This window comes from Portunus trituberculatus, chromosome 48 (genome assembly GCF_017591435.1).
Source record: "Portunus trituberculatus isolate SZX2019 chromosome 48, ASM1759143v1, whole genome shotgun sequence".
NCBI classification, from domain to species: Eukaryota; Metazoa; Arthropoda; class Malacostraca; order Decapoda; family Portunidae; genus Portunus; species Portunus trituberculatus.
The window spans coordinates 22,040,923-22,067,763 of record NC_059302.1 but is presented as its reverse complement, the minus strand read 5'-3'; the positions used below and the strand labels follow the sequence as shown (position 1 = coordinate 22,067,763).

At 42.4% G+C, this 26,841-nt stretch overlaps 3 protein-coding genes across 8 annotated transcripts in view; all 3 read right to left on the bottom strand.

The window, feature by feature from the left end:
• LOC123498903 (neurensin-1-like) overlaps positions 1–7,072 on the bottom strand; it is a 379,401-nt gene extending 372,329 nt beyond the window's left edge. For 3 of the 6 annotated variants that reach the window (XM_045246442.1, XM_045246445.1, XM_045246443.1), the window contains exons 1-3: positions 6,946–7,072; positions 6,517–6,604; positions 4,783–4,903 (exon numbers count right to left, since the gene is read on the bottom strand). Coding sequence is in view for 3 of the 6 variants with exons in the window: in XM_045246439.1 (XP_045102374.1) it covers positions 2,462–3,961 (1,500 nt within the window). In the remaining 3 variants the exon portion in view is untranslated. Of the gene's footprint in view, positions 1–2,209; positions 4,000–4,782; positions 4,904–6,516; positions 6,608–6,945 lie in introns of those variants that run through there. The other 3 variants (XM_045246439.1, XM_045246441.1, XM_045246440.1) reach the window with 3 other exon arrangements.
• A 1,596-nt stretch (positions 7,073–8,668) lies between these two features.
• On the bottom strand, positions 8,669–12,369 carry LOC123498715. Its single transcript, XM_045246092.1, has 5 exons — positions 12,239–12,369; positions 11,576–11,655; positions 10,412–10,532; positions 9,988–10,104; positions 8,669–9,607 (listed from the first exon to the last, which is right to left on the bottom strand). The coding sequence occupies exons 3-5, from the start codon at positions 10,485–10,487 to the stop codon at positions 9,342–9,344; spliced, it is 459 nt and encodes a 152-aa protein (XP_045102027.1). The 5' UTR covers positions 10,488–10,532; positions 11,576–11,655; positions 12,239–12,369; the 3' UTR covers positions 8,669–9,341.
• A 2,662-nt stretch (positions 12,370–15,031) lies between these two features.
• On the bottom strand, positions 15,032–20,911 carry LOC123498731. Its single transcript, XM_045246136.1, has 7 exons — positions 19,778–20,911; positions 18,188–19,264; positions 17,736–17,941; positions 17,410–17,598; positions 17,089–17,304; positions 16,855–16,928; positions 15,032–16,619 (listed from the first exon to the last, which is right to left on the bottom strand). Exons 1-7 carry the CDS (start codon positions 20,682–20,684, stop codon positions 16,409–16,411), a joined length of 2,880 nt encoding a protein of 959 aa, XP_045102071.1. The 5' UTR covers positions 20,685–20,911; the 3' UTR covers positions 15,032–16,408.
• Between the last annotated feature and the right edge of the window lie 5,930 nt (positions 20,912–26,841).

Below are 26,841 nucleotides of genomic sequence, written 5' to 3'. Positions count from 1 at the left end.
GTCTAAGGCACTCTGACAGCTCCACTGTGTCTTTCACATGGTTCAGGAACACTGAATAGTCTTCCAGTCTGCAAGGCATAGTTATAAAAATTAAACAAAATATGATATCCACAGACCCTCTTTCTTTACTGTATTACAGGTTTCCATGTATGCACAGATTTACTTTGGCAGGATATTGATATGCTTACTTTCTACATAGTGTTGTCCCTCCTTAAACAAATCAGTGATGTGGCATGTTACCTGAGTCCCAATACATAGAATCTTTCTTGTTAACCTACACTATCAGATACTCCCTTCCTACTTTTATCCTTCGCATTGATTGATATATTCACACAAACATTTCAAGTTGTTGCACGAGTTAAAATGAAAGTCATCTCATCCTAATTATGGTGTGAGCAATGATGTGAAATCATTATCTCTCAGTGGCATCCAGTTCTGTGCTCACACACCTCACATTGCAATGCTTGGATTTGATCAATGTTTCTGAAACTGCCCATTATTTTGTCAGACTAGAAAATATCAGATGTAGTTTTACTCTTTTGTCACTTGCAATGTTATTGGAATGAAATATCCTCAATACATTTACAGTAAAGTACAACCATTAACAAGCTTACCATATACACTTCACAAAGATAAACATACATAAGTACAATATAAAATCAAAATTTTCCTCTTACAGAAGTGTGTGTGTGTGTATTTACCTAATTGTATTTACCTAATTGTAGTTTTACAAGGCCTGGGCTTTATGCTCGTGTGGCCCCGTCTCCATATCTACACTTATCCAGTTTTTCTTTAAAGCTATGCACACTCTTTGTTGACACCACTTCCTCACTCAAACTGTTCCAAGTCTCAACACATCTTTGCGGGAAATTATATTTTGTAACATCTCTCAGACATCTTCCCTCCCTCAGTTTTTTTACTATGTATGTGTGTGTGTGTGTGTGTGTGTGTGTGTGTGTGTGTGTGTGTGTGTGTGTGTGTGTGTGTGTGTGTGTGTGTGTGTGTAATACATTACGGTCACCTACTGGTCACCCAGCCAGCCTTCCCCATTATGGAGCAAGCTCAGAGCTCACAGACCATCTTTGGGTAGAACTGAGACCACACCATACTCAACACACCAGGACAGTGAGGCCACAATCCTGTTTAGCTGCTAGGTGAACAGGGGCTACACACTTAAGAGGCTTACCCATTTGCCTCGCTGCGCCCAGGACTCAAACCCGGGCCTTCTCGGTTGTGAGCCAAATGTGTGTGTGTGTGTGTGTGTGTGTGTGTGTGTGTGTGTGTGTGTGTGTGTTTCACTGTTTGATCTGCTGCAGTCTCTGACGAGACAGCCAGATGTTACCCTACGAAGCGAGCTCAGAGCTCATTATTTCCGATCTTTGGATACACCTGAGACCAGGCACACACCACACACCAGGACAACAAGGTCACAACTCCTCGATTTACATCCCGTACCTGCTCACTGCTAGGTGAACAGGGGCTACACGTGAAAGGAGACACACCCAAATATCTCCACCCAGCCGGGGAATCGAACCCCGGTCCTCTGGCTTGTGAAGCCAGCGCTCTAACCACTGAGCTACCGGGCGTGTGTGTGTGTGTGTGTGTGTGTGTGTGTGTGTGTGTGTGTGTGTGTGTGTGTGTGTGTGTGTGTGTGTGTGTGTGTGTGTGATTCACTGTTTGATCTGCTGCAGTCTGCAACAAGACAGCCAGACGTTACCCTACGGAACGAGCTCACAGCTCATTGTTTCCGATCTTCGGATAGGCCTGAGACCAGGCACACACCACACACCGGGACAACAAGGTCACAACTCCTCGATTTACATCCCGTACCTACTCACTGCTAGGTGAACAGGGGCTACACGTGAAAGGAGACACACCCAAATATCTCCACCCGTCCGGGGAATCGAACCCCGGTCCTCTGGCTTGTGAAGCCAGCGCTCTAACCACTGAGCTACCAGGCGTGTGTGTGTGTGTGTGTGTGTGTGTGTGTGTGTGTGTGTGTGTGTGTGTGTGTGTGTGTGTGTGTGTGTCTGTGTGTGTCACAGCTCATTGTTTCCGATCTTCGGATAGGCCTGAGACCAGGCACACACCACACACCGGGACAACAAGGTCAATCATCTTACAAAATCATCTTACAAAGGAATTCAACAGTTGAAGCACTCACTTTGCACAAATTATCTTAGTAGAAGTAGGATATTGATAAGTGAAAAAGTTTTGTTTGACATTACATTTCAAAATTAGAAAATATCACATTTGTCAAAATCAAAATGATTTTGTAATTCCTTATCAGAAAATGTATTTCACTACAATGAAAACAATGACATGAACCTCATATTTATGCAAAATGCAAATGTATGACTCAATGAATCTGATATTTAATTACAAAAAGCATGAATACCTAAGGCCAACTGTTGAAACACTAATGTGCCACTTCAACCAACAAACTTCTACATCTGTCAGCTCACATCCGCTTCAACCAGACTGAGTCTGAAAAGACTCCGGTCTTGCTTGGAGACAGGTCAGGATAGTAATCCAAAAGTTTGACTCCTGGCACAGAGTTCTGAAGAAATCTGTATAATTTTTTTTCTTGTCGAGATTGGAGATCAACTGCCATAAACTTAAGGCTGGGTGACTTAGATGCAACTAACTGTGCTACATCAAGGGAGATCGGGTAATCCATTGGAAGCGTCAGGAGCTCTGTGTTATTCCAGCCTCCCTGTTCAAGGATGCTTACAACTGCCTCCTCCAGGTTATTGATGTGAGCTCTTGCACAATGAAGCTCTCTTAGATTCCTCATTTTCACATTTAAGATCTTGAACAATGTTACAGAAATATTTTGTATCAATTCCAATTTTTCAACAGAAGGAAACAAGGAATCTTGTATGGTATCAATGTTTGTACAGTCAAACCCATAACTGTACATTCTTAATACCAGGATCTTTAGTTGAGGACAACAATTGCTCATCAATATGATATCCTGAGTTCTCAGGAGGCAAGTTGTAATGCCAAGAAAAGTTAACTGGGGTCCATAATTACTAAGTGATAGGTCTTGGAATCTACACTGGCTTGCTGTTGTTATCCACAACACTTCCAAATTATACAGGGATTTTAGGGAAGATCCAACAGTTCTTTCACATCCAGTGTCCAGATACATAGAAACAATCCTAAGTTTTGGGCAAAGGATTGGCAATATTTGAAGGGTACTGGCACGCACTTCTTGATCACTCATCAACATATACTGGACATTGAGAGACTGCTTATGATAGCGAGTCCGATATAGAAAGTGAAGTGCATCTCTTAAGATGTACTCAGAGCAAGTGACTTGAACAATCTGAGGTAAAGTCAATAAAAGAGCTACACCTCTGCCAGTAAATCCTAATTTTTCAACATTCAAGTCATATTCATTAGCAAAGGCTGAAAAGAACACTCTTTTCAGACCCCTGCACTGAGCAAGGTAAGCAAGACCCACATCACTAACCATGTCTCCAATGTCATCTCTTGCATCAAATACCTGTAGGTGAGGGCAGTTAATACCCAATACAGCAAGAAGCTCATCACTCACTAAACAACCTATCACTAGCATCTTTATGTTGGCCATGCGTCCGAGCAGAGGTAAGAATGAGAAATGGAATCCATCTTCTATGTCCTCCACTTTAAAATATTCAATGGGAATGACAGAAGTATCAACCTGAGCATCTTTCCAATAAAACACAATCTGGTTCATATTAGCTGATGTGATGTGAAGTTTTCCTTTGGCAATTAATGTTGGTAAAAATATTTTTGTCAAGTATGGACTGTTGTAGTAGCGGCAGAGTAAAGCTAAGTCTTCCTGAAGAGGAGTGGCTGGAAGGAGATACTGATAAACTTTGTTGGCATCTGGTGCATGGGTACTTGTATACATCGTGAGTGAGCAGAGCCATCGCACCAGCACGTCCCTTGAAGCTTCCTTTAGGGTCAGCATCTTGACAAAACAAGTTCCTTCACAACCTCACCTGTAAACTATATTAGATTGGTCCTACTGATTTTGTTATAAGCACTTTTATCATTTTCAGTTTTACATCTTGTTTTTCTCTTATACTGTACATCAGGGATAGGATGGGGTCTCCTCATGAAGGACTTTGATTTGGCATTTGTGAACCATTACTCCATATTGATACCCTTCCTATCCTTGTATAATGGCCAGGACGTGAACCTGTGTGCCTGAGGACCTCTCGCCTCCCAAAGCACACACAGTCCCACCGTACCATGGTGGCCCCTTTGTTATAAACACATTACCAGGCAAAAATCTAAATAACACTGAAGATACCATTCAACTGTTCGAGTACAAGTTCAGAATCAAGACTAAGTTAAGTAGTAGTAGGTACTATGCTATAAAAATTCTTTGATGACTTAAATTCCAGAATGGAGCACATTCTGACTTGTTACCTTTTGCAGAGATCTCCATTCTTAGAGATTTCAATGTTCACCACCAGCCTTGGCTTTCCTCTCCCTTCACTGACCTATCCTTGTGAACTAGCTTGTAATCTTGCTATCCTCCATGACCTAGAGCAACTGTGGCAACACCCTACTTGAATTCCTGATCATCTTGGAGATAAATCCTATATTCTTGATTTTTTTATTGTAATTTTTGTTGCCCTTGGCTGTTTCCCTACTACATTATAGAAAAAGAAAAGAAAAACTGTAATACAAGACAAGGAAGGCACCAGTGAGTGGTGCTCTTCATAATTTTACTGAGTTACAAAAGGCATGCAGTTGATCCTGATTATTTTGTCATATAGTTACCAAGCCTTCATGTTGTGGCTGCAGACATAGACTCCCAACTTTTGTCCTAAGGAAGCAGATCACTCAGGCTCCTGGTCAATCCAGCCATCTTTCTTGTGGCCTCCCTTATTCAAATCAATATCTATTTAATAAAGAGAAAAATAATGTTATTATTACACAAAGGGATACATAATTTGAATCAGTCAACGCAATGATACATAAATAACATTCCTATAAAGGTAAAAATATAAATTCTTATGATATGCTGTTGACCCTCAACCCTCAAATCAGTTTAGTGCCTCGGACTGTCATGACCAATATTGGCATATTTTACACTTAGTGGAATTACTCTGATCTCAGTTTACATTTCAATGAACAGGGCATACATAACAACAAAGCAATCAAAACAGCATCATTTCAATCTTAGTGATCATCTCAGTTCAATAGGAAAAATCACGAACTGTCATGTTTTCCGAGTTTCCTGGCTGGTTTAACTGAGAGGTTGGTCAGCATCATCATATGGACAAAATAGTCATCTCAACACACTATATAAAGATGTACCTAGTGATGTCCCATGCTTTTACTCCTTCTAGTATTTTCTGTTGTTATCTTACAATGTTACTTCCAGATAGTTGATCAAGGTCTTATGACTAACATTATTCTAGATACAGTAGCTATAGAGCAAAACATAGTCCCCTGGTGTACCAAACCCTCAAATTTTTTAGACTTTAATGTAGCACAAACCAACATACATTTAACATTGCCTTAGCAGAGATTAAGGCTGTAAAATCAGTGCAGAGCAATCTTTGTTCAGTTTTCTTTGTGAGGAGAAACAAAAATTGTGGCTGAAACCGATATAGCTTAGGGTGTTGCAGTACTTTTATCACCATGTCCCTGAGTAGTGTCTTGCCACAGCCTGAACATGGCAAACCTTCTGACTTTGAAAAACTGCTCAGAATGGCCAGTGTCCATTTAGCTACTAACATTTGGTTTCCATGACTGAAAATGTCTATGCTGAGGATCATTTTGCTATTGTCTGGGTGGCAAGGGACAATCTAATTATTAGACTTTGATTTCAGTTATGAAAATAAACTCTTTTATGGGGCATTTTATATTCATGGTTTCTTGGAGTCACCTGCCTAGAAGGAAAATTATCATATTGATTTTGTGTTTGATCAATTGAAAATACATATTGTATTAAAGAAACTGCATGTATACAACCTTAATTCTACTATTAAAGAGTTGACGTCATAGATACATGTTTACAAGTACTTAAATTAATCCACTTTCTCGATAGGTGACAGTAAAATATTCATAAACATACAATTAGCAGTAAAGCAACTTTTCTGTGAAAGATGACACCTGGTGACTCTGACACCTGCAGCTAAAGTTAATGACTCCTTATGTCAGGGCTGCATTTATTGCAAGCATTCCGACAGACATTCAAATGTGCCTTCCAGGGCCTATCTATCCTATCTTTAGAAAAAATTTAATGATGTTCCCATGTATCTTAAAAAGGCCATAACCCCACCATTCCACTGAACTGAACATATATACAATTCAGTAAGACAAACTAGCAATCCTATGAAATCAAATTAACACAAATCAACCACAGACCTCTGCAGTGAGTCACCATGGAAAGCATACTGCATTTACTTGCTATACCATGCTAATGAGCAGAATAATAATACTACACTAGCTAAGAACTACGTATATTGCAACTCTATTTTTAAAAGAAATTAATGAGGCACTCACCATGCATCAAGACGTCCTCAGTTTGCACCTCCTCCTGCTATGTTTGTTTTCTTTCTGCTGAATGGCTTTCCAGCATCACACCACCAGGCTGCTGGAAATGAGTCAAGGTATAAGAAAGAAGTAACTATCAAAGCCTGAAGCATTGCAAAACAAAGGTATGCCTAACAAGACAATGTACTGTTTGGCCTTTTGATAGTTTAATGCCTTCTTTACATTGAACATGGCAGGTTACCCATTCACAACTCTGACTGCTACTTGTTTGGTGAACCTGTGTCAAATGTACGCGTCTCCTGATGCTTTTGTTGAATTCCTTCACTTGACTCCTCGCTCTATGCTTCCTCAACTGTGTCAGGCATCGTCTCATTCAAAGACGAAGAGAACGCATGTAGTTCGATGTCATGTCAAAAGAAGAAGCACATCTGGACTCACCTTAATCAGATCAGTCCTCTCATGGACACATGCCGCCTCGCTTGTCGCCTGCAGCGTCACTCTCACAGCCTCTTGTTTATGTTTACAACGCGCGGCGCTTCCTTCCCGCCTCGCTGAGTGGCGAGTAGCCAGCCGCTCATTATCCTGTAGAACAAAGACTGTCTGCTTTATCTTGTCACTCTCTTCTTTTCACAGCAATGGGACAGAAAAGAATAAAAGAAACTTTATTCAAAGCAAAGTGATATGGAATATATGCTGAATATGACGATTTTCAGATCACTACTAATTATATCAAACTATCAGTAAAAGTAAAATACAATGAGGTACGTAGAAAAGATAACACTTTAATCAATTAATGTACTGATATCAAAATGATAATTGAAGTTAGAAACAGGTGTCTCCTACAATTTCCAAACTGCCTTCCTACGGTTTCTATCCTTCTCTCTGCAACTTTATCTCAAGTTTCCTTTCCGACCGTTCTATTGCTGCTGTGGTAGACGGCCACTATTCTCCTAAATTTATTAATAATGGTGCTCTTCAGGGTTCTGTACTGTCACCCACTCTCTTTCTATTATTCATTAATGATCTTTTCAAACAATTTTCTTGCCTTATACTCTCCTATGCTAATGATACCACCTTACATCTTTCCACGTCCTTTTAGAGACTACCAACCCTACAGGAAGTCAACAGATCAAGCAGGGACGCCACAGAACGCCTGACTTCTGATCTTTCTAAGATTTCCGATTGGGACAGAGAAAATCTAGTAGTTTTCAATGCCTCAAAAAACTCAATTCCTCCGTCTATCAACTCAACACAACCTTCCAGACAACTATCCCCTCTTCTTCAATGACATTCAACTGTCTCCCTCTTCCACACTGAATGTTCCCGGCCTGTCCTTTACTCGTAATCTTAACTGGAAACTTCTCATTTCATGTCTTGCTAAAACAGCTTCTATGAAATTAGATGTTTTGAGGTGTCTACGCCAGTTTTTCTCGCCCCTTCAGCTACTAACTCTGTACTCTTCACATGTTTGGGCGGTTTTAGATGTTATTAGATAGGTTGGAATTAAACGCTTTTCGTCTCATCAACTCCCCTCCTCTGACTAACTGTCTTCAGCCTCTTTGTCACCGCCAAAATGTTTCATCTCTTTCTATCTTTTATCGTTATTTTCATAATGATCTTGCTAACTGCATGCCTCCCTTCCTCCTGCGGCCTCGCTGCACAAGGCTTTCTTTTTCTTCTCATCCCTATTCTGTCCAACTTTCTAATGCAAAAGCTAACCAGTACGCTCAATCACTCATACGTTCCACTGGTAAACTCTGAAACTCCCTACCTGTTTTTGTATTTCCGCCTTCCTACGACTTGTCTTCTTTTAAGAGGGAGGTATCAAGACATTTGCACCCTGATTTTGGCTAATGCTTTTTTATCTTCTAGAGAACCAGCACCCAAGTGGGCCTTTTTTTTCAAGCATTTTGTTTGCTCTTGGCTGGCCCTCTCTCCTACATAAAAATTTAAAAATCAGTGAAATAAGAGACAACCTGCCAGACAAATCTAATCCCCTTGAGAAGCACGTAAGTACAGTACCTGCAAGCTGTCTGTGATCCCAGGTGAACTATTTAACGCGACCACTGATGGAGGCAACCAGAAACATGAAATATTATCATAAATATCTAGGATGAGGGTCCACCCCATTGAGTTTTAGTGAGTAAAAAACCGAATTTGGTAGTTTTCTTCATGTTATTCTTTTATTGTGAGTTTATGTAAATATACTCAGTATACGAGAATACTGTCACAAAAGAACAAAGTATTCATTAGCGTTCAACATTTCATTATATGTATCTACAGTTATCTCTACATTAAAACCTGTTTCTCTGTATCTTCGTTTTATGTAATTTCAGATCAGTCTAAAATTTAAACAGTCGATATCCCTATCACATCACGCTGATGAGCTGAGCCCTACCAGCGAAGGCCTCGTCACCCACGTGCGTGTAAAGACCCGCACATGAATAATGAGGAAGAGGACGAAAGACGTAATAGTATGAACAGCACTGATTACTTCCGAGAGAAATGATCTAAGTGGAACCAGAGTTGTTTGTCTGATTTCATTTCGCAGTGAACAACAATTCAATTGCAAATGTAACAGAAGAACAATTTTTCACGGAAGACACCGTGAATTCTAGGCTATCTTTATGGATGGTTACCCATCCCAGTTTCGGGCCTGTGCGTACCCATATCCGTAGCCGGCCTCCAAGGTAAGAAGCCTCTGGTCGATAGACTAATGTAGGTAAGGGAAGTCGGCAAATTAGATCCGTAGCTAAACATGACCATCTGCTTCTAGTGAACAGTAATAATTGAATAACTCGTCAGTGCAAATAACATCTGTAATAAACGTAACATCAAATACCCATTGACTTTGGTACCCGTATATCAAATGACTCAAACCAAATATATATCACGAAGACATGTACTTTGCATAACAACTGCCTCATGTACATAAAATCAACAATTCCTAATAAAACAATGTTGTCTGGATTCCCCACACCACGCTGCTTCCCTGTACCGTGAGACCAGAAAACGTGGCGCCACTCTTGGTGTCGGAATACTGTCAGATTGGACGTTTTCTTCCTGACAGCGTCAATGAGAAATGTTAAGTCGGACTTTCCTGCCAAAGAATCAAAGTGTCAAAGATCAAACTTGCAATATAACTCTGAAAAGAATAAATGAAAAGAGAGGTAAGAGACAAGGAGTCATGACTTAGACTTTATTACTGCTCCCTGCAGCAAACTTAACCCCTTCAGTACCATGACACGTTTCATATTCATTCTGCTTACTATTTGGTGATTTTATACAGCTTCAGAAACTCATGTGGGTATTAAAATAGTGAAGACTCTGGCCATTAATCTTCTGTCCTCCATAGACCCTTCTTAATGTCAATAAAATCGTCTAAACACACGGAAAACTCATAGTAAAAATGCTTTCTAGCGTTCTATAATTTATGACAAGTGTTTAAGCTGTTTGGTACAAATCAACAAAGCACCTTACCGAGTGCTTGGTGGACGAGTACTGTTGAGCCCGTCAGCGTGGCCTCCTTCAGAGCGTCAAGAGAGTCTGCCACAGTCCTCGCCTGATCGCTGACACCCATTCTGGTCACCAACACACCTAGAGGGGCGATATGACGTGTGAGTTGGTCGTGCAGGGCATTCACAGTGATTATTTATTAATGGTGCCCGTTATCTGCCTCCGTGATCTTTTGGTCGCGTGCACCTTTACTGTTTGTCTTGAAGTGGAATTATGCATTGCCCAATAACGGGAAACTGCTACGATTACCATCCTGTATTGTGGAGGGTGACCCTTACGAAAAGTAACACACACTCACACACGCACACATAGACACACACACACACACACTCTCTCTCTCTCTCTCTCTCTCTCTCTCTCTCTCTCTCACGAAAATAAAGTAACGTACGTGCTAGAGAGCCAGAGACGAGAGGGGCGGTGCAGGCCAACCAAGTCACGCCCAGCACCTTGGCCACAGACGCCATCCCCTGCCTGCAGCTCCCAGCAGCCCCAGACCAGCTGTGCTTGGCCTGTGGAAGATGAACGGAAGTTGAAATATGCCAAGGAACAAGAGCAGACACGCCGATCTATATCGCTGTAGCAACTGTGGTTATATGGCCCCATCAGAAAGAGGAGAGTGACAAAGGAGGTGATCAATGTGTAATGCACATAATGAGTGACCGGTTAAAGATGAATAAGAAGAGGTTAATGAGAAATAGCCTCATTTGTTATACTCGCAAGGCGTATTGTGTAAGACGGTCAGCTAGTTTATCTTGTCGTCTGCTGTACATGTAAATAGATTTAAAGACTTATCTTGTGTGTCTACGGATACAAAGACTGGTAGTGGCGTATTTTTCCAGTATACATACAAGAAAGAACGGTAGATATTATTGTCAACTCCAAGAGAAGACTTTTTCGCCATGACAAGAACCTCAAGATAACGATATATTGAGGAAAAACATAAATGATTGAAAATGAAATAGATCAGGAAAGCAAACTGTTGTAGTTGTTCACTGGCCTAGCTTGTATTCACGAGGAAAGGTCTCAACACTTTGTAGTATTCAGGGGAAGTTTCTTTATATGTATTGATTTCACATCGACATTCAGGATTGACACTTCAGACATTGATTAGCTGGGTGGTGTTAGCACACACTCTGTAGGTGTGTGTTTGTGTGTGTGTGTGTGTGTGTGTGTGTGTGTGTGTGTGTGTGTGTGTGTGTGTGTGTGCTCTATACGCAGAGATGGAATGGTGACAAAATACGAACCCAAGATTAAAAAGGAAATGATAATAATAATAAAAGTGCATGCTGCCGTTCACGTTTATCTTTCTTTTTCAGCAAGTAACTCATATACACGTTCCATAACAACGACTTACCGGAACAGAAGCCTCTTACTCACAATGAATTCTAACTTAGTAACATGTTAATTCTATTGTCAAAGTAAAAAAAAAAACAAAAAAACATTAGATTCCACTTCCACAGTTATGAGGCAATGGAGTATAATAAATGTAAGATTAGCTCGTGCATTTTGAAGCAGAACTTGATCTCTATACGCAAAAAATAATCAACGATACCTGTTTACTTATTGACAGTTTTTCATCAGTGCAGCAGCGTTGACCCTCAGACGAATTGACCTTTCCTGAAAGCGGCCTCTCTGAAATAAACATTGCCAGGCTGCGTGAATCATTTTGCCAGGCAACTGCAGAAGCTGCGGCACTGCCAATATTAGTTAGCAATTACAGTTGTGTGTGTGTGTGTGTGTGTGTGTGTGTGTGTGTGTGTGTGTGTGTGTGTGTGTGTGTGTGTGTGTGTGTGTGTGTCTATCTGTCTGTCTGTTATATTAAGTGGGCGATTGTAATCAACATATTGGAGTGCAGAAAAAGAAAAAAAACTGAAAGTAACAGAAAAAAGAACAAACAAATCATAGTGAGATGTTCTGCTATTCCATACTCCCTTCATGTCCCAGGGCAAAGTGTGCCTCCCCAGAACCACGCCCAGTAAGTGCTGGCTGTTGGTGATCTCACTCACGCCTACCTACACTTCCCTGCTGAGACTGACTAAACACCAAACTTTCATTAATGTTATGGAAAGCGTTTGTCAAGTTTTCTCTTTGAACTTATTCATTGTTGTCATTATTATTATTGCTATTCTCAATATCCTACTTCTTGTATTATGTTTTCCGTGTTAAGAAATAAATACATACTTAGATTAAAGGCTTTTGTTCACAGTTCACCTACTTTGATATCCAGTCTAGGTGTCCGACATGTTTTGGTGTGGAGGCTTGTATCATTACTGGTGAAGTGTCACCCGCACCGTCGTGACACCCCTTCTGCCACCCTCGCCGCAGCGTCCCCAGCCACCGACTGACGAGTTAGCAAAGACATCAATATCTATTCCTGGCAGTGCAGTGGTGAGTGAGTGGGTGTTGAGGACGCCACTTAGCTGGAAGGAATGTACTTTTTCGCCCATATATCGCTAAAAATAGTAGAATATAAAGTGAGGATGAGGAGGCGGGATCTAATTAAAAAATTGCATTTACTGGTTTACCTATGATCCTGATTCGGAAAAAAAAAAATACTAGTAAAATGCCTATAGTCGTTATCTTTTGATCCATGTGTTTAGGCGTTACTGACCAGCATGCATTAATACTTGGGAAGCTGCTCAGTGTTCTATCCACTTCAAAGGAACGGAAAATGAACACCAAGAGAAATGTGCATGAAAGTCACATGCTGCAATTTGGACAATGACTCACACCAGCTTACAAGATTAGCTTCTGACGCAGATTGAAAATGTTAATGATAAAAGCAACAGTCATCTCCTTTTCTTCGAGTTATTACCATTAAGTGATAGTAACAAACAGGGAAATCTTGATTAGTACAAATTACAGTTACAAATATGAAAGAAAGTGAAGACGGGACAACAGAGAAGGATATCCAAATAAAACACCATCTTATATCCCATTCCTCATATCATATCATGCGTGTACATTGTTCCCGTCTCCCACATTGGTCTGATTATTGGTTTAACCTGAGAGACTGTGGAACTATCTCATCATAATTATTATCTCCAGCAAAGAGACAATGTTCGATGTCTCTTATCCCCATGTATTATCAGAACAGGGAGGCGAAGGTTTACAAGTGTATACTTCAATTATTTCATGGGCTTTGACTGAAAACTTTATTAGTAAAGATAATACACGACTACATGTACAAAATCTCTTGGAAGACATACAGCATACCGGGAAAAACAGTATCATTTTAATTGAATATTTGAAAGACACTGATCTCGGTAGACTCGAGCACCTGTGTCTCACGCTGGTCATACTCAGACAATGATGGCAACACGTCACGCTGCTTCGGGTTCATCAAATATCGAGAAGTGACACGTCCAAAGGTGACTGAAGTCTCCGCGTTTTATTGAAGTGGTTTGCGCCTGCACACACACACACACACACACACACACACACACACACACACACACACACACACACACACACACACATTTGGAAAGAAAAAGAATCATGTACGTACGTGTGTAAATCTTTGGTGGCGGTGGAGGGTTTGAGGTCACGCATGTGTTCATGTGAGAGGGATTTAAGGCTTTCGTAGATCGCTGTGAGTACTGAGGCTGTCTTCCTTTAACCACGATGCGTAAAAAAACTCAGGCCGTCATATATTTGAAGCAGGAATTATACTTTTTTTTATTTATTGTTCTTTTCGTCTACCTGTCTCTATTTATCTTTCTTCTTCTGTCTGGCTATATTAATTTCCTTTACTTCAAGTTCGCTCATCGCCTCATTAGCACCCTGTCGTCTGTGTCACCTGTGCGTACAACAATGACTGGCACGAGTAATACGACGCCCGTTAGTGCTCGGCAGATGGCTGGCGGCCTCTTATAATTGAATGACATCTGCTTTGTGGCGCCTCTCATCGTAGGTTACACAACAGAAAGATGAACAGTGAGTGAGGCAACAATTCATCTTTTAATCTGAGAAAACTACATGCAGTTATATGAGGAAAAGAGTTCAGGGTTCATCATTTTAATCCAGGTCTTCATTTCTTATTAATAACAGGGTGTGGCAGTGTGGCGTCCTTCATGCTCTAGCTCTAGCATAACAAAGGTCCTCGTCATAACATGAGCTTCTGTTATGACGAGCGTCGACAATGGAGAGTGCGAAATTATACGTGCTGAATAAATATCTCATGCAAATAGAAAGCTTTAAAGATATCAGAGAAAAGAATGCCATATATTGTACTCAGTGTGACTAACAGAAACTTCCAGATCACTTACACATTTGTGAAGGAAAAAACACATCGAACAACAACGCTCATTCCTGAATAAATAAAAAGCCTTTCCCTAAAGACATCACGATTAGAACAGCTGCTGATGAGTACAGTGGTTAACGAAGCATTTACATTACCACGGTCAATTAGGTCCATCAGTCTCTCTTTCCGGTGTAGGGACGTGCTGGAGTCTAAGAGGGGCGAGTGAGAGCCGGGCTAAGTGTTAGGAGAAAGTGTATATACTCTGACTAACCGGACCAGACCCGCCTCCTGGAGCTCAACGCGGCTGGAAGAAAGTCACCTCAGTGGTTCCTACCCAACTGACCTACATTGAACCAGCGCTACATAGATGAGGTCAAGGTGAAGGGAACAGAATACTAAACACTCACCTGCTGTGTGTAAAAACGCCACGAAAACACTTGGTAAACGTGACGAGCATTTACACATGTTTTAATAATCAAGAACGACCTCGTCTAGTTAGAGAGCAATCACCCCAAGTGAAAATGCCCTCAAAGTGAACCTGGCAGAGGGATGATAGGGAGAGGAGGAGGAGGAGGAGGAGGAGGAGGAGGAGGAGGAGGAGGAGGAGGAGGAGGAGGAGGAGAAGGAGGAGGAGAAGGACGCGAGGCTGGGGTCAACCACCGATGGAGAGGAAGGGAGACTGCAGGCCGTTGACACACTGACCTACACTCTGCTCACACCTTCCGCGTGAATCTCAAAGGTGAAGCTTTAGATTGAAACAAATCATTCACACACTCGTAACTTTATTGAATAACGTATGAAACTCTTATCCATGAATTCACGTCCTTGTGTTATGTAACCACAGAACACGATTAACCTTTTCCTTCTCACTTAAATTAGACATAAATAAATCAATAAATATATAAATAACTTAGACGGTAAACAAGGAGGTGATCAAAGTATGAGAGCGAAAACATTACAACTAGGGAAGAAGTGAGACATGGTTGCCAGCGTCGCAAGAGTAACATGAAACACAGAGAGAGAGAAAAACCTGAGTTATCAAGGTCATGTCTGGCCTTGTGATGCGACGGTATATATGTGTGCGTGCATGTGTGTGTGTGTGTGTGTGTGTGTGTGTGTGTGTGTGTGTGTGTGTGTGTGTGTGTGTGTGTGTGGGGGAAGGACGTGCCAGAGAAAGCAAGTAAACATGGAGCAAGCAACACTGAGCAGATTTGGCAAAAGGCACCGAAGACCAACGTGCCAGGTCAGCCGCCAGGAATGGAGGTGACAGGGAGAGGAAGAGAATACTAAATGTTTATCTTCTAAACGATGTCAAGACTTTGGAACGTGAGCGTAGCAACACAACACTTGTCACACGCAAGGCTATCTACACTGGCGCCTAATACAAGGAACAAATATAACAGCAGCTTGTATATGTAAGCGTCAGTGTGCGATGATGACTTTGTGTTGTTTTTCATTGCGGAGGTGACAGTCTTTGTACCTCTCCTCTCTTTTCAGCAATACTAAGATAAGATTCACATTTCGCTACTCGAAAAAGATATATTTTCTATCTCAAACTGTGCATTGAACCGTACGTCACAAGCTTGAGTATTACTTAATGCCAGGAATCATGACAGCGGATGAAGTGAGACTGAAAACAACCAGCAAGACTTGCTAAATGTTACGAGCTGAATGGGAGCGCCAGGTAGCATCCCAAGACCAGCTGCGCTTCTCTGGGTCAGGGGAACAAAAAACTGGTAGTCACTTTGACCTTCTGGAGTCATTGAACTGGCGAACCTTACTGACTGGGTGATCCCAATTTTCTCTCTTCGCCTAATACGTCCGTCATTTTTAGAGAAGTTTTTCCTCATCACCTACATAGAAGACAACAGACTGCGTGCACATTTCTTACACCATGAAGCAATGAGGGGGAATCTTTGTCACCAAACTTAAATATCCTTCTCCCACCCAGAGTGGGTAAGAAATAAGTTTTCAAAAATGCCTTTTTGTTTGTTACCTCTGACAGACTGGTCAGTGGTTGTGTCCTTTGTCTCTGTGATTCAAAATCATGGGAATATATCACCATCAGAACGAACTTTTTTCAATGTCTGTAGCACACTAGCCTAGAAGTTCACATAGAGGGTCGGGACTGCAAACCTCTCTCTAGCTAGAGGACACATCCATAAGACGAGACACTTTCTGGTAAGTGTTTAGGATGGGCTGGTGGGAGAGCGCGTTGGTGTCCTGGGCGCAATCTGAGTACAGGACAAGACACTCTCCACCGTCCTGGCCATCTCGCGCTGCCTTTAGGTAGCGGAAGAACCGCAGGATCCTCTCATCAGACACCTTAGGCCTTCTCAGCTCCTCCAGAGTTCTGTAAGACAAGAAGCAGTCTTTGTAAGACAATACTTTTGTATATTACTGAACAACATATAAATAAATAAATGTCACATGGTAAAATTACCCACTTGTCCTATTTTAGGCAATCAGATGGGCATTCCAGAAAACAACAAAAATTACATATTCTTAAGGCTTTTTACTAGAATGTACAATGCAAACACATGGTCATGTAGCAAGAAGAAGAAACTATGAAGGAAACAATTACTCACACTGTCAGTTGGCGGGAGAGGAAGTCACTGAAGGGTGTGAAGGCTTCTGGATTCTTGTAGATGTTGCACACCACCTGTGACCAAAACTGTGTTAGTAAGGCAAACTCGCTAAGCTGTGTGGGATGATGCAGCTTTCTTTATGTATGTTATTGCACCTTACAATTACATCTATTCACTGCTCAACTGATAGGACAGTAACAACGAAGCTCAGCATCTGTATTTGGTGGTACTGACCTGCTCCCTGCACCCTTCTCCTTCGACCTTGAGCTGGTGGAAGATGACGTCGATGCGGGAGAGTCTGGATCCGTAGAAGGGATCCAAAGCAAAGACGGGAACGGTAGTGGGTGTGGAGAGGGGAGCTTGAGTGGTGCTTGTAGTGGTAGTGGTGGTGGTGGTGGTGGTGGTTGATGGTGCGATCACTTCGCTTGGTTTAGGTCCAAGTCCAAAGCCCTATCATGAAGAGAAATACTGTTGAAGAATAATATTTTCTTTGCTATGTTCACAAGGATATTGAATAAGAAAAAATTCTCTAAGAAAATATATGTGACAGATCACCTGAGGCCGACGGTGGTCCACTACCCTTATGTTAGTGGGGACATTGGTTCTGACGCTGCCTCGGCTGAGAACATTGGGTCCAGGGGCGACAGCAGGTGGCGGATGGTGGCTCCTCAAGAACTGTGGTCCAACAGGCACGGCCTCTACGATGGCAGTCGGTTTGCTCTCCTCAGCCTGCAAACTCGCAGTCTGTGAGGAGAGATGTCCTTAGTTGCATGAATACAAAAAATATTATTAATTATGTCATTTTCTGGAGATGGAGCGATCAAAATTATAATGAAACTACAAGGTGAAAGTCAGCGGTGAACACTATCTATGAGACTTACCACCTGCAGACTGTGAGGAAATGATTGTGACTCCTGGTGACGACTCTGTTTTCTCGGCACCTGCTTCACAGGAGCCTGGTGAGCTTGGGGAGCGACAACGGATGATGACGTCACCACTCTCACACTCTTCTCCGTCCTCACGAAAACTGCCGGTCGAGGGGTGGTGGGCTCCGTCGGAACATTTTCAGGCGTTGTTTTGAATACGCCTGGAGAGAGAAAAATAAGTTCTCAAGCTACAAAAGAACCGAAGATCAGAGATGAAAAAAAGGAAGAAAAGCTGTGATAAGATTTGTCCTTACCCGCATTATAGTGATGCGATCAATAAATGGAATATATAATGACTGTCTTATAGAATTCAGTTTGAAACCACTGGAAACATTTACTCTGATAACATACCATGATAAACATAAGACATTATTATGGAATATACGTAAAACTACTATTGTACTCACCAGAGGTGACGCTGGATACCCTGCGTGTAGTGGTCTCGGGGGAAACGCCGGTCAGCCAAGGAATGGGCTTGAAGCCACCGGGGGCGAGCTCCGGCACTGTTACTGGAGTCTTTTTAGGCCCAGGGGTCGGCTTGTCCTTCACTAATAGGTCATCTTGCTTCGGCGGCCTGAAGTTCGGCTTCACCTGTTTAGGTACAAGGACTGACTCGCTAACTGTCTGAGTCCGCACTAGAGGCGCGTCGTCTGACACAGGAGCGTCTGGCTTGATGATGGGCTTAAAACCAGTCTCCGTGGTTGGGGGAGCATTTGTTGTTGGAATGTATACTGGCTGTGGGCTGGGAACCTTTGAGGGCACTGGCACTGGCACTGGCACTGGCACACTTGCTGGGGTGGGGCCTTCTTGACCGTGGAACACCCGGAAGTGAGAGTCTCCGTGGTTACCCTCGCTCTGGAATGTTCCAAATGTATTCGGGTGGATCTTTGTAACATCGTTCACTGGGCTGTGGTCTGCATCACGGAATCCTTCTGCTTGAGGACGGGTTGGGGGAGGCAGGCGCTTAGGGGGCAGGCGTCCTGGACGAACCCTGCGGAGCTTTGGAGGCCCCCTTTGTGGCGGAGTGTTCTGTATAGCTGGTTTGCGACGTCTCTGTGGAGGAGGTTTAGGCTTCCGACGAGGGGTAGGTGGTACCCTGGGGCCTCCTGGGAGTTTTGCATGCTTGACGGGTGGTGGATGCCCGACTGGTGGAGGACGGACTCGAGTTTGACCTTGTGGGTTGAATGGATAGTTCTTGTCGTAGTATTCTTTATGCTTCAGATACCACTGGTGGTACCACTGAGCATATTTTTTCTTGTACTCCAAGAATTCTTCATCTAATGGCTGGTTTTGTGGCGGACCGTCAGTTTGATCCCTTCGCAGCTGCTGGTGTTGGAGAGCAGGAGGCAAGCTGGGGGGACGCAGCTGACGGAAGGGATGGCGCAGCCGGTCAGCGCGGGCCACGGGTGGTGGCGAGTCGTCAGACATGAAGTAGGGGATAGACAGCAAGCCCGTTAACAGTGCTACCCAAGCAGGGCTGAAGGCTGTGGAGGAGTTACAAAAAAATTGTATAAGAAATTCTACTGTACATCTATATCAAAGTGTAATAATTGTTTTCAGATTTTCTTGATCTTGTCTTTGCGTTGAAGTTATTAAGAGTGATTACAGACATACATGATATAAATTGCAATACCGTAGAAAGTTATCGTTAAGTAATATGAATGTTATTCTCTCTTTCTCCAAACAAAATCCAGTTCCTTAGCTTACAAAACAGTCATTAATGAATAATAAAGTTTTACTTTCTCAGTGATTTGTATATAAAACGCGAATAATCTACCTTATAATTATAATGTGAATAAAGAAAATATGTGTGTGTGTGTGTGTGTGTGTGTGTGTGTGTGTGTGTGTGTGTGTGTGTGTGTGTGTGTGAGAGAGAGAGAGAGAGAGAGAGAGAGAGAGAGAGAGTACACAATGACGCATGGTGAGTTTGAAAACACCTCATGCCAACATACCAAGTCTACCTTGAGACTGAGGCTAAGGACACACGCGATACTTACAGAACAAAGTGGTGACGCCAGGGTCTGAACGAGGCATGAAGATCGTCAGCTGACTCTCCTCGCTGGTGGCTGAGCGCCCTTCCACTTCGGATTCCTCCATGCGCTTGGCCAGCAGTTCCTTAAGCTCCTCTTCATGCAGCAAAATACTCTCCGGAAGTACTAACTTGAAGCGATGAGATCCAAGGAATTCCTGAGCCATTTCACTCAAGAATTCTTCCTCTGCATCTTTCTCGCTTTCGTCGTTGTCTAATACTGATGTGAGTTTCTTCGCTAGCGTGAGAAGGTTGACTCCCAGTTTCTCGTCTCCGAGGTGCTTGAGACTCGTCTTAAAAGCCGTCAGGCCTCCAGCCTTCAGCAACTCAGCGTAAGTGGGATTCTGCTTGCCAGTGCATGCTAGAACTAGTGTTTTTATTATAGGTACCACATTATCTCTACTGATGATGAGCTCCTTGTCATCGTGGAGAGATGCAGGAACATTTTTCTGGAAGTCCTCCTCTGTGGGGAACTCAGTGTCGTTACCATTATACGTCTCGTAGTCCTCGTAGACGTATTCTTCATCATAATAATAGTATCCTGGGTATTCAGCATATTCATGATCATCTACATATTCTTCGTTATACACTTCGTCCTCGGGCGTGGACAAGTCATCTGACCAGTTAGAAGGGACCTCTTCAACCACGGCTGGAGTCTCCACTTGTCTGATCGACGCACTCGGCACCACAGGGGCCTCACTCGGCTCCTTGATATCGGCTGGAGGTTCGATGGTTGAGGACGATATCACAGGAAGACTGGAGGAAGGAGTTGGTGTAGGAGTTGAACTGACGGTGGTTTCAGGAGGCTGCTCGGTGTTAGTGGACGACACGCCAATCACCAGCACAGTAATCACTAATTGTTTTAACAGCCCCATTTCTGCTGTGTTCACTGCTCAGTGCAATATACACAGTGGATTAGCATTACATATTTCACTCAGATGGAGCACTGCAGCACTCTGTTCAGAAACCAGGTTCACTATTCTAGTCAATCTTTCTTCTTATAACGGACGACCAAGAAGCCACACCGGCGCAGTAACGGAGAGCCGGGGAAAGCACGTGGCCTTGACAGTGGCAGCGAGCGATCTGACCTAGAGGAGGGTCGCACCAAGGCTCCAGCTCCAGTGGCAGCCATCCAACTCCCGCGTCTCCTCAGCCAATCACATCGCAGGACCCACATATATTACAGCGAGCTTCACAATCTGAACAGCAAGCACCCCTTCCTACGGTAACAGGCTTCCACGAGATGCATTAGTCAACTGATAGGTACAATTTACTTTTCAAAGAACAAACCATTGTTAGTTTACTCCAGCAGTTGACAGATGTAGAGAAAAGAAAAAGAGAGAAAAGAATATTATATTAAAGTTGGCAACGGTGTTCACTTCACCAGGACGCTTTCTCTTCCGGCCGGGCGAGGGACGGCCCTTCACATATCCTACGTGAAGCTCTCACTGTTTGTACACCCTGATTCTGATGACACTCATCTTTATTTTTATTGTATTATCTTAATTATCATCAATATCATCATTACCATTATTATTATTATTTCTATTATTATTATTATTATTATTATTATTATTATTATCATCATTATCATTACTATTATTATTATCATTATTATCATTACCATTATCATTATCATTATTATTATTATTATTATTATTATTATCATTATTATTATTATCATTATTATTATTATAATTTTTATTAATATTATTATCATCACTATTACTGTTATTATTATTATTATTATCATTATTATTATTATTATTATCATTATTATTATCATTACTACTACTACTATTACTGTCATTATTACTATTATTCAGTGGAAGATATCTCTATAGTTCTTGGTGTGGAAGGAAGCTTTAACTATGATCCAGACAGTAGACATTGGAAAAGTAATATTATGTGTAGCTGGATCGTCATTACTTTGACGTTTCAGGGCAAGTCACGTTACTTGAGTAAACAATGAAATGTGGGAGGAGACAAGAGGACTATAGAGCATGGATGAGAGTAGCGTCTTGTCGCTGTGTGGAAGGGGCGCCGGAGGATGGGTAAGATTGGCATGCTGTTGTGCGACTGCCCTAGATTTGGGCTAGGAGGGCAGGGCACCCCTCCGCTAGATGAGCTAAGCCTGAACCGTAAAGCTCAAGGAGATGCATTGTCTAATTGTTTTCTTAGCGATAACAGAATGCAGCCAAACATGAAAGAGCTGCAAGGTGAGGCTGGTCACGGGGCGGGAGCATGGGTAGCCGGGCGGGCGTGATACCTGAGCGTGACGCAGCTCCTCCCTCACGTGACTGTACAGTTTGAGAACAACAGTGATGTATAACGTGGCAACAATGGAAAGAAAATATTAGTGCGGGACTAGTCAAGCAGCAAATAGTGTCATGGTTGCTTACTAGTCAGTCATACGTTCCGAAGTTAAACAAGTAATTTATTATTATATTATCTTTTTTTTTTCCCGATTTCTTATTAAGCTGAGTCATAAGAGTCAGACTAAGTGATGAAGAAGTTACGTTCTCAGACAGCTTGTGAGATGTCTATGAGCCCAGAAGGACAAGTGACGTCACAAGAAACTCGTGTATGTACAAACTAAATCGCTTTGATACGCAACTCAAAGAAAACAAAGATGATAAAATTAGACCGGGCCGTATATGTGGCGAGTAACGGGAACCTACCCCAGATTAGGCAGGTGTAGGCTCAGCTGCGGGCGAAACCATGTGCTGCCCCGGAATATGAATCAGAGGCAGGTGGATAAAGAAGAAGGGTGACGTGTTTGAGAGATTAAGCACAGTGCAATTGTAGCCACCTGTTATTCGAACTGTCTTCAAAAGTCACGTTTGAATCACTAATATGCAAGATATACTAAACAATATCTAAAAAAGATGAATAAATAAATAAATTACTTGGTGCTCTATCGCGAGAATTTATAATTACACATTTTGTTAGTTACGAAGTGAAAAACGCAACCGTCCCCCATGAGGTCAGCTACCCCAGCTAAACAGGGCTCACCTGCTGTGGTCCCCATGCCATACCATTCCGGGCTTAACCGCGACCCTGAGGCTCTTGGCGAGACCTTCACACACAGGCCTACACACTGGGGTAGCCACCAGTCCCTTCACCTCAAGGCTCTTGATGCCATGATGCCTTATAGAGCTCAGTTTTAAATAAATATAATATTCAGTATATTTTGATTGTTGACCGTCATTAACTAGACTCATAAGTATGTAACTAACTTCACTTGCTTGTAGATAAGAGAAGACCATCATGACCATATCAGCCCAATCAAGCAGAGGCAAGATGGATTTCCATATGCTTTACAAGATGAGTTTCAGACCTGCTTTTCACATAATATGTTTTAACTGGACCTTTAGTAAGGAAGCAATGGAACATATCTATGTGTACAGTGAGTACATGTAGGTTTACAAACATACCTACAGCTTTCTGGCCACAACAGATCTATCAGAGGATGATGACCATTATAAACTTGTGAAGTGTTAGCGACTCGGTGGTGGTTACACACCTCTTCAAGGCCTCAATGATAGAGCTACATTCATCTCTCTCTCTCTCTCTCTCTCTCTCTCTCTCTCTCTCTCTCTCTCCGACCAAAGCCGGCTCTATATTATCGTTACGTCATCGGCCTCATTAAAAGACTAACTGCTGCTCGCTTGCTTGCCATTAAATTAGGGATGCATGAAGCTTCAACAGCGGTAAATGAACGGTTTTTACTATACAGTAATAACCTACAACTGGTTAACATCTAATCTCATATGACTTCCTCTCTCATATCTAATTGCTATAGAGTCTGCTCAAGCGAGTTAATCTTGCTCTACTCGGTTTAATGTCAAGTGTAATTTCTTAGGTTAATTTCTGGCGCGGATGTGATTGCATGGGAAGGAGAACTGTTATTTGAAGAAGAATTGATTGAAAACACCAAGACAGTGATATATGGAATTTGAAAAAAAGAGGGAACGGCAAATAAAAGTTTTCGACAACTGAAAACTGACCAGTGAGGAACAACAGTAAAGATCATCATGGAAGCGCCGATACCGAGGCAAAGAAAGCTTCCCGAATAACACCTGCAGGACCTGCAGAGAGGCTGTCAGGCAACACTTTGTCTGCCACACATGAAACTCAAAATAATGATGAATTTGAACGATATTAACTTTCTACCCAGCTTTTGCCCGGAATTCCAGTAAGCAACCTGTTTTGTACTTTAGTGATGCTATTTTGTGGTTTCCCAAAGCGTACTCCAAAGGCAACACATGCATTCCAGTCTTCAAAGGACAACCAGAGAAGGGACCCGTGCCATCCTTCTTTGACTAGGCTGTGATCGACCTTCCGGTTATGTAAAAGTAGATTTGGTGTTTGACGTGGGATTTCCCGATTTTAATGTTAACAGGGCCACGTTCTCCTCGTCAGAATTTCCTGCAAAATCTGTCGTTAGTATTGAGCTTTATGGAGAAAGTCATATCCAACGTTAAGGCTAAAAACGACGAGGAAACATGACACCACCAACAGGGAACACAGCCTGCGGGTTAACCACGTATCACCCACTGTCGTCACTGAAGGGCCGGGCTGGATGCTCTCCACGACTGCTGGAAGAGGAGGAGGTCCATCCAAATTACTGTAAAGTACCTTACAACTGGTGCTGCAGGTGGTGCTGGCCACGGCTGGACCAGAGTGTTGCTCCACGCGAGGGATGAAGTACCCACGCAGCGTCCACCCGAGGATGATTAGACCACAATAGAAAAGAATTGCTGCGAATATTTTGCCCATCATCAATAATAAATTGTTTTTCAATGTATCATTAAGAGAAAATACTTTGTTTCGATCGTCCTCAGATGGGAGGGAAGTGGGAAGGCGTGGCTGAATGCGTCAGAAATCCTGGAGAAAGTTGGGAGGAACGCGGAAAGCCTAGCCCGAGGACTCGTCACCGGAGCAGCTATTAGTAATACACACCTTGTTTTGCCGCTAAATCACTGTTATTGTAAGTAAACAAAGAATATACTGAAGGCAATGGATCAAAGCTAATGCAAAAGTAAATCAATGTGTAAGGTTCGAGCAGCATATAACAGAATGCAGATGTAATTGTATATTTCCTTTGTTTCTCGAGATGCGTGTCAGCCAATGTGTGAAAGTTAACCAGTGTGTCTCAAGGATTGGCAGGAATGTAGCTGTTACACACGAGACTCGGCAGTGGAGCGTCTGGAGGTGGTACGGAGAGCACACTACTTCCACACTCAATACTGCAATGCATGGGTTCCTCTAGCATACGAGATTACTGTAGCTGGAAGTGTAGTTGAAGGGTGTTCGTCTTACCAGTTCTCTTCTCTAACAGACTATATCATCATTCCATCACACTTCGTCTCAGTATCGCCTCAAAACCTGTGTTCTGCCGCCATTGTTCATGGTTTCTGCTCTCTTGAACTTTTTAACGGCTTGTTTCCCCTCCCAGTGTCACTCCCCAACACTTTCTTCCTACGTTTATCCATACTCTACTGATATCAATAGTGTAACAGTGTAGCATTTAATAATGTAACAATGTACCAGTACCTTCAGTCTGTCATGTTTATCATCCCTTTCACTCTGATGTATTTTCTATCTGCTTATGATTTCAAACCCATTCATTCATGGGAGGAAACAATGAAAAACGGAATCTCTCTCTCTCTCTCTCTCTCTCTCTCTCTCTCTCTCTCTCTCTCTCTCTCTCTCTCTCTGGTGGTGATTGGGAACAATAACTCTGCAAAGTAGTTTTGCTTGATTTTAGTTGTACCTTTTGGCCGGCCTTCTTATATGCTACAGAGAATGCCTCAACAGTGGTGATCTGCTTCACTGCTTCACCTTTCTTCATTTCAGCGGTGAAAAATACAAAAAGAAGTGAGTGCGACATTCAAATAATTTCAATGAACGATGTTGTATAAAACGTTGTACAATCATTAAAAAGTTCTTAATCTTATTACATTATATTTATCATATCAAATAGATTATATACCACAAACATCACTGGAGTTAATACTATGTTCTACAAGTCTATGGATTATAATAATATTCACTTAGAATTAACGTGCGATCAGACTTTTCTAAGAGTACAACATTAAATGCCATAAGCATTACGCGAGTCAGCGGAAGGAGTCCCTTGCGCCTGGTGGTGTTAAATACTTGCAAGCAACGTTCCTTCCTGCCAGGATGACGAGGGGTTCTCCTTCAAACTGACCATGAGAAAATTTGCAGGAAAGAAGCGCATACATAAGTGCTCAGTTTGTGTGTATCCACGGCTTCCGGCGCACCTTGTTCCCTGTTCAGCTTAGGGTCTGTTTTGTTGATGTGGAGCACGGGTACACCTTGCCTGGGAGCCGATGTGACACCCACACACACACACACACCACACACACACACACACACACACATAGTCACATAGATGTAGTTATTTGGATACAACATTAGCTCACTCACCACTGGGACGCCATTCAGCTTGCTACATACCTGCATGTTAGGGTCAATGCAGTGGTACAGCACATGCAGTATATGAAGGCGCGTCAACCAAGGAGCACTGGCCTTCACCAACCTTCCCTTGGTGTGCGCCGGGCTCCTAGGTTCAGGCTTCTTCAGTCTCTAACACAAACACCTAAAACCTTACGCATGAACGAATTACTAAAAACTGTTACATGGAGATTGATACATTCATTAAGACAGTGAAGTATAATGCCACTTACTATATGTACTAGTATGTACTGATTATTTAGATACAGCTTACTTGGTCATGGAATTCTAAGTGCCATTATTCGTCACGGTAATGGAGATATGAAGTGACACCGCGGAAGCTGAAGTCTCTATCACTGGCGCGTGACTCACTCTTGCCGTTGAATCATGGTAATCATAATGCGTGATACAGGTGTGCATATATTTTGTGCGAGCAGCAGTCCATGTCACGTCTGGTTTTGAGCACACATCCGTCAGTGGAGCGTGATCATGTGTGCGCTTACACAGGTGTGAAGATAGACTTCATTGAGAGGAGAGGGTTAGTTA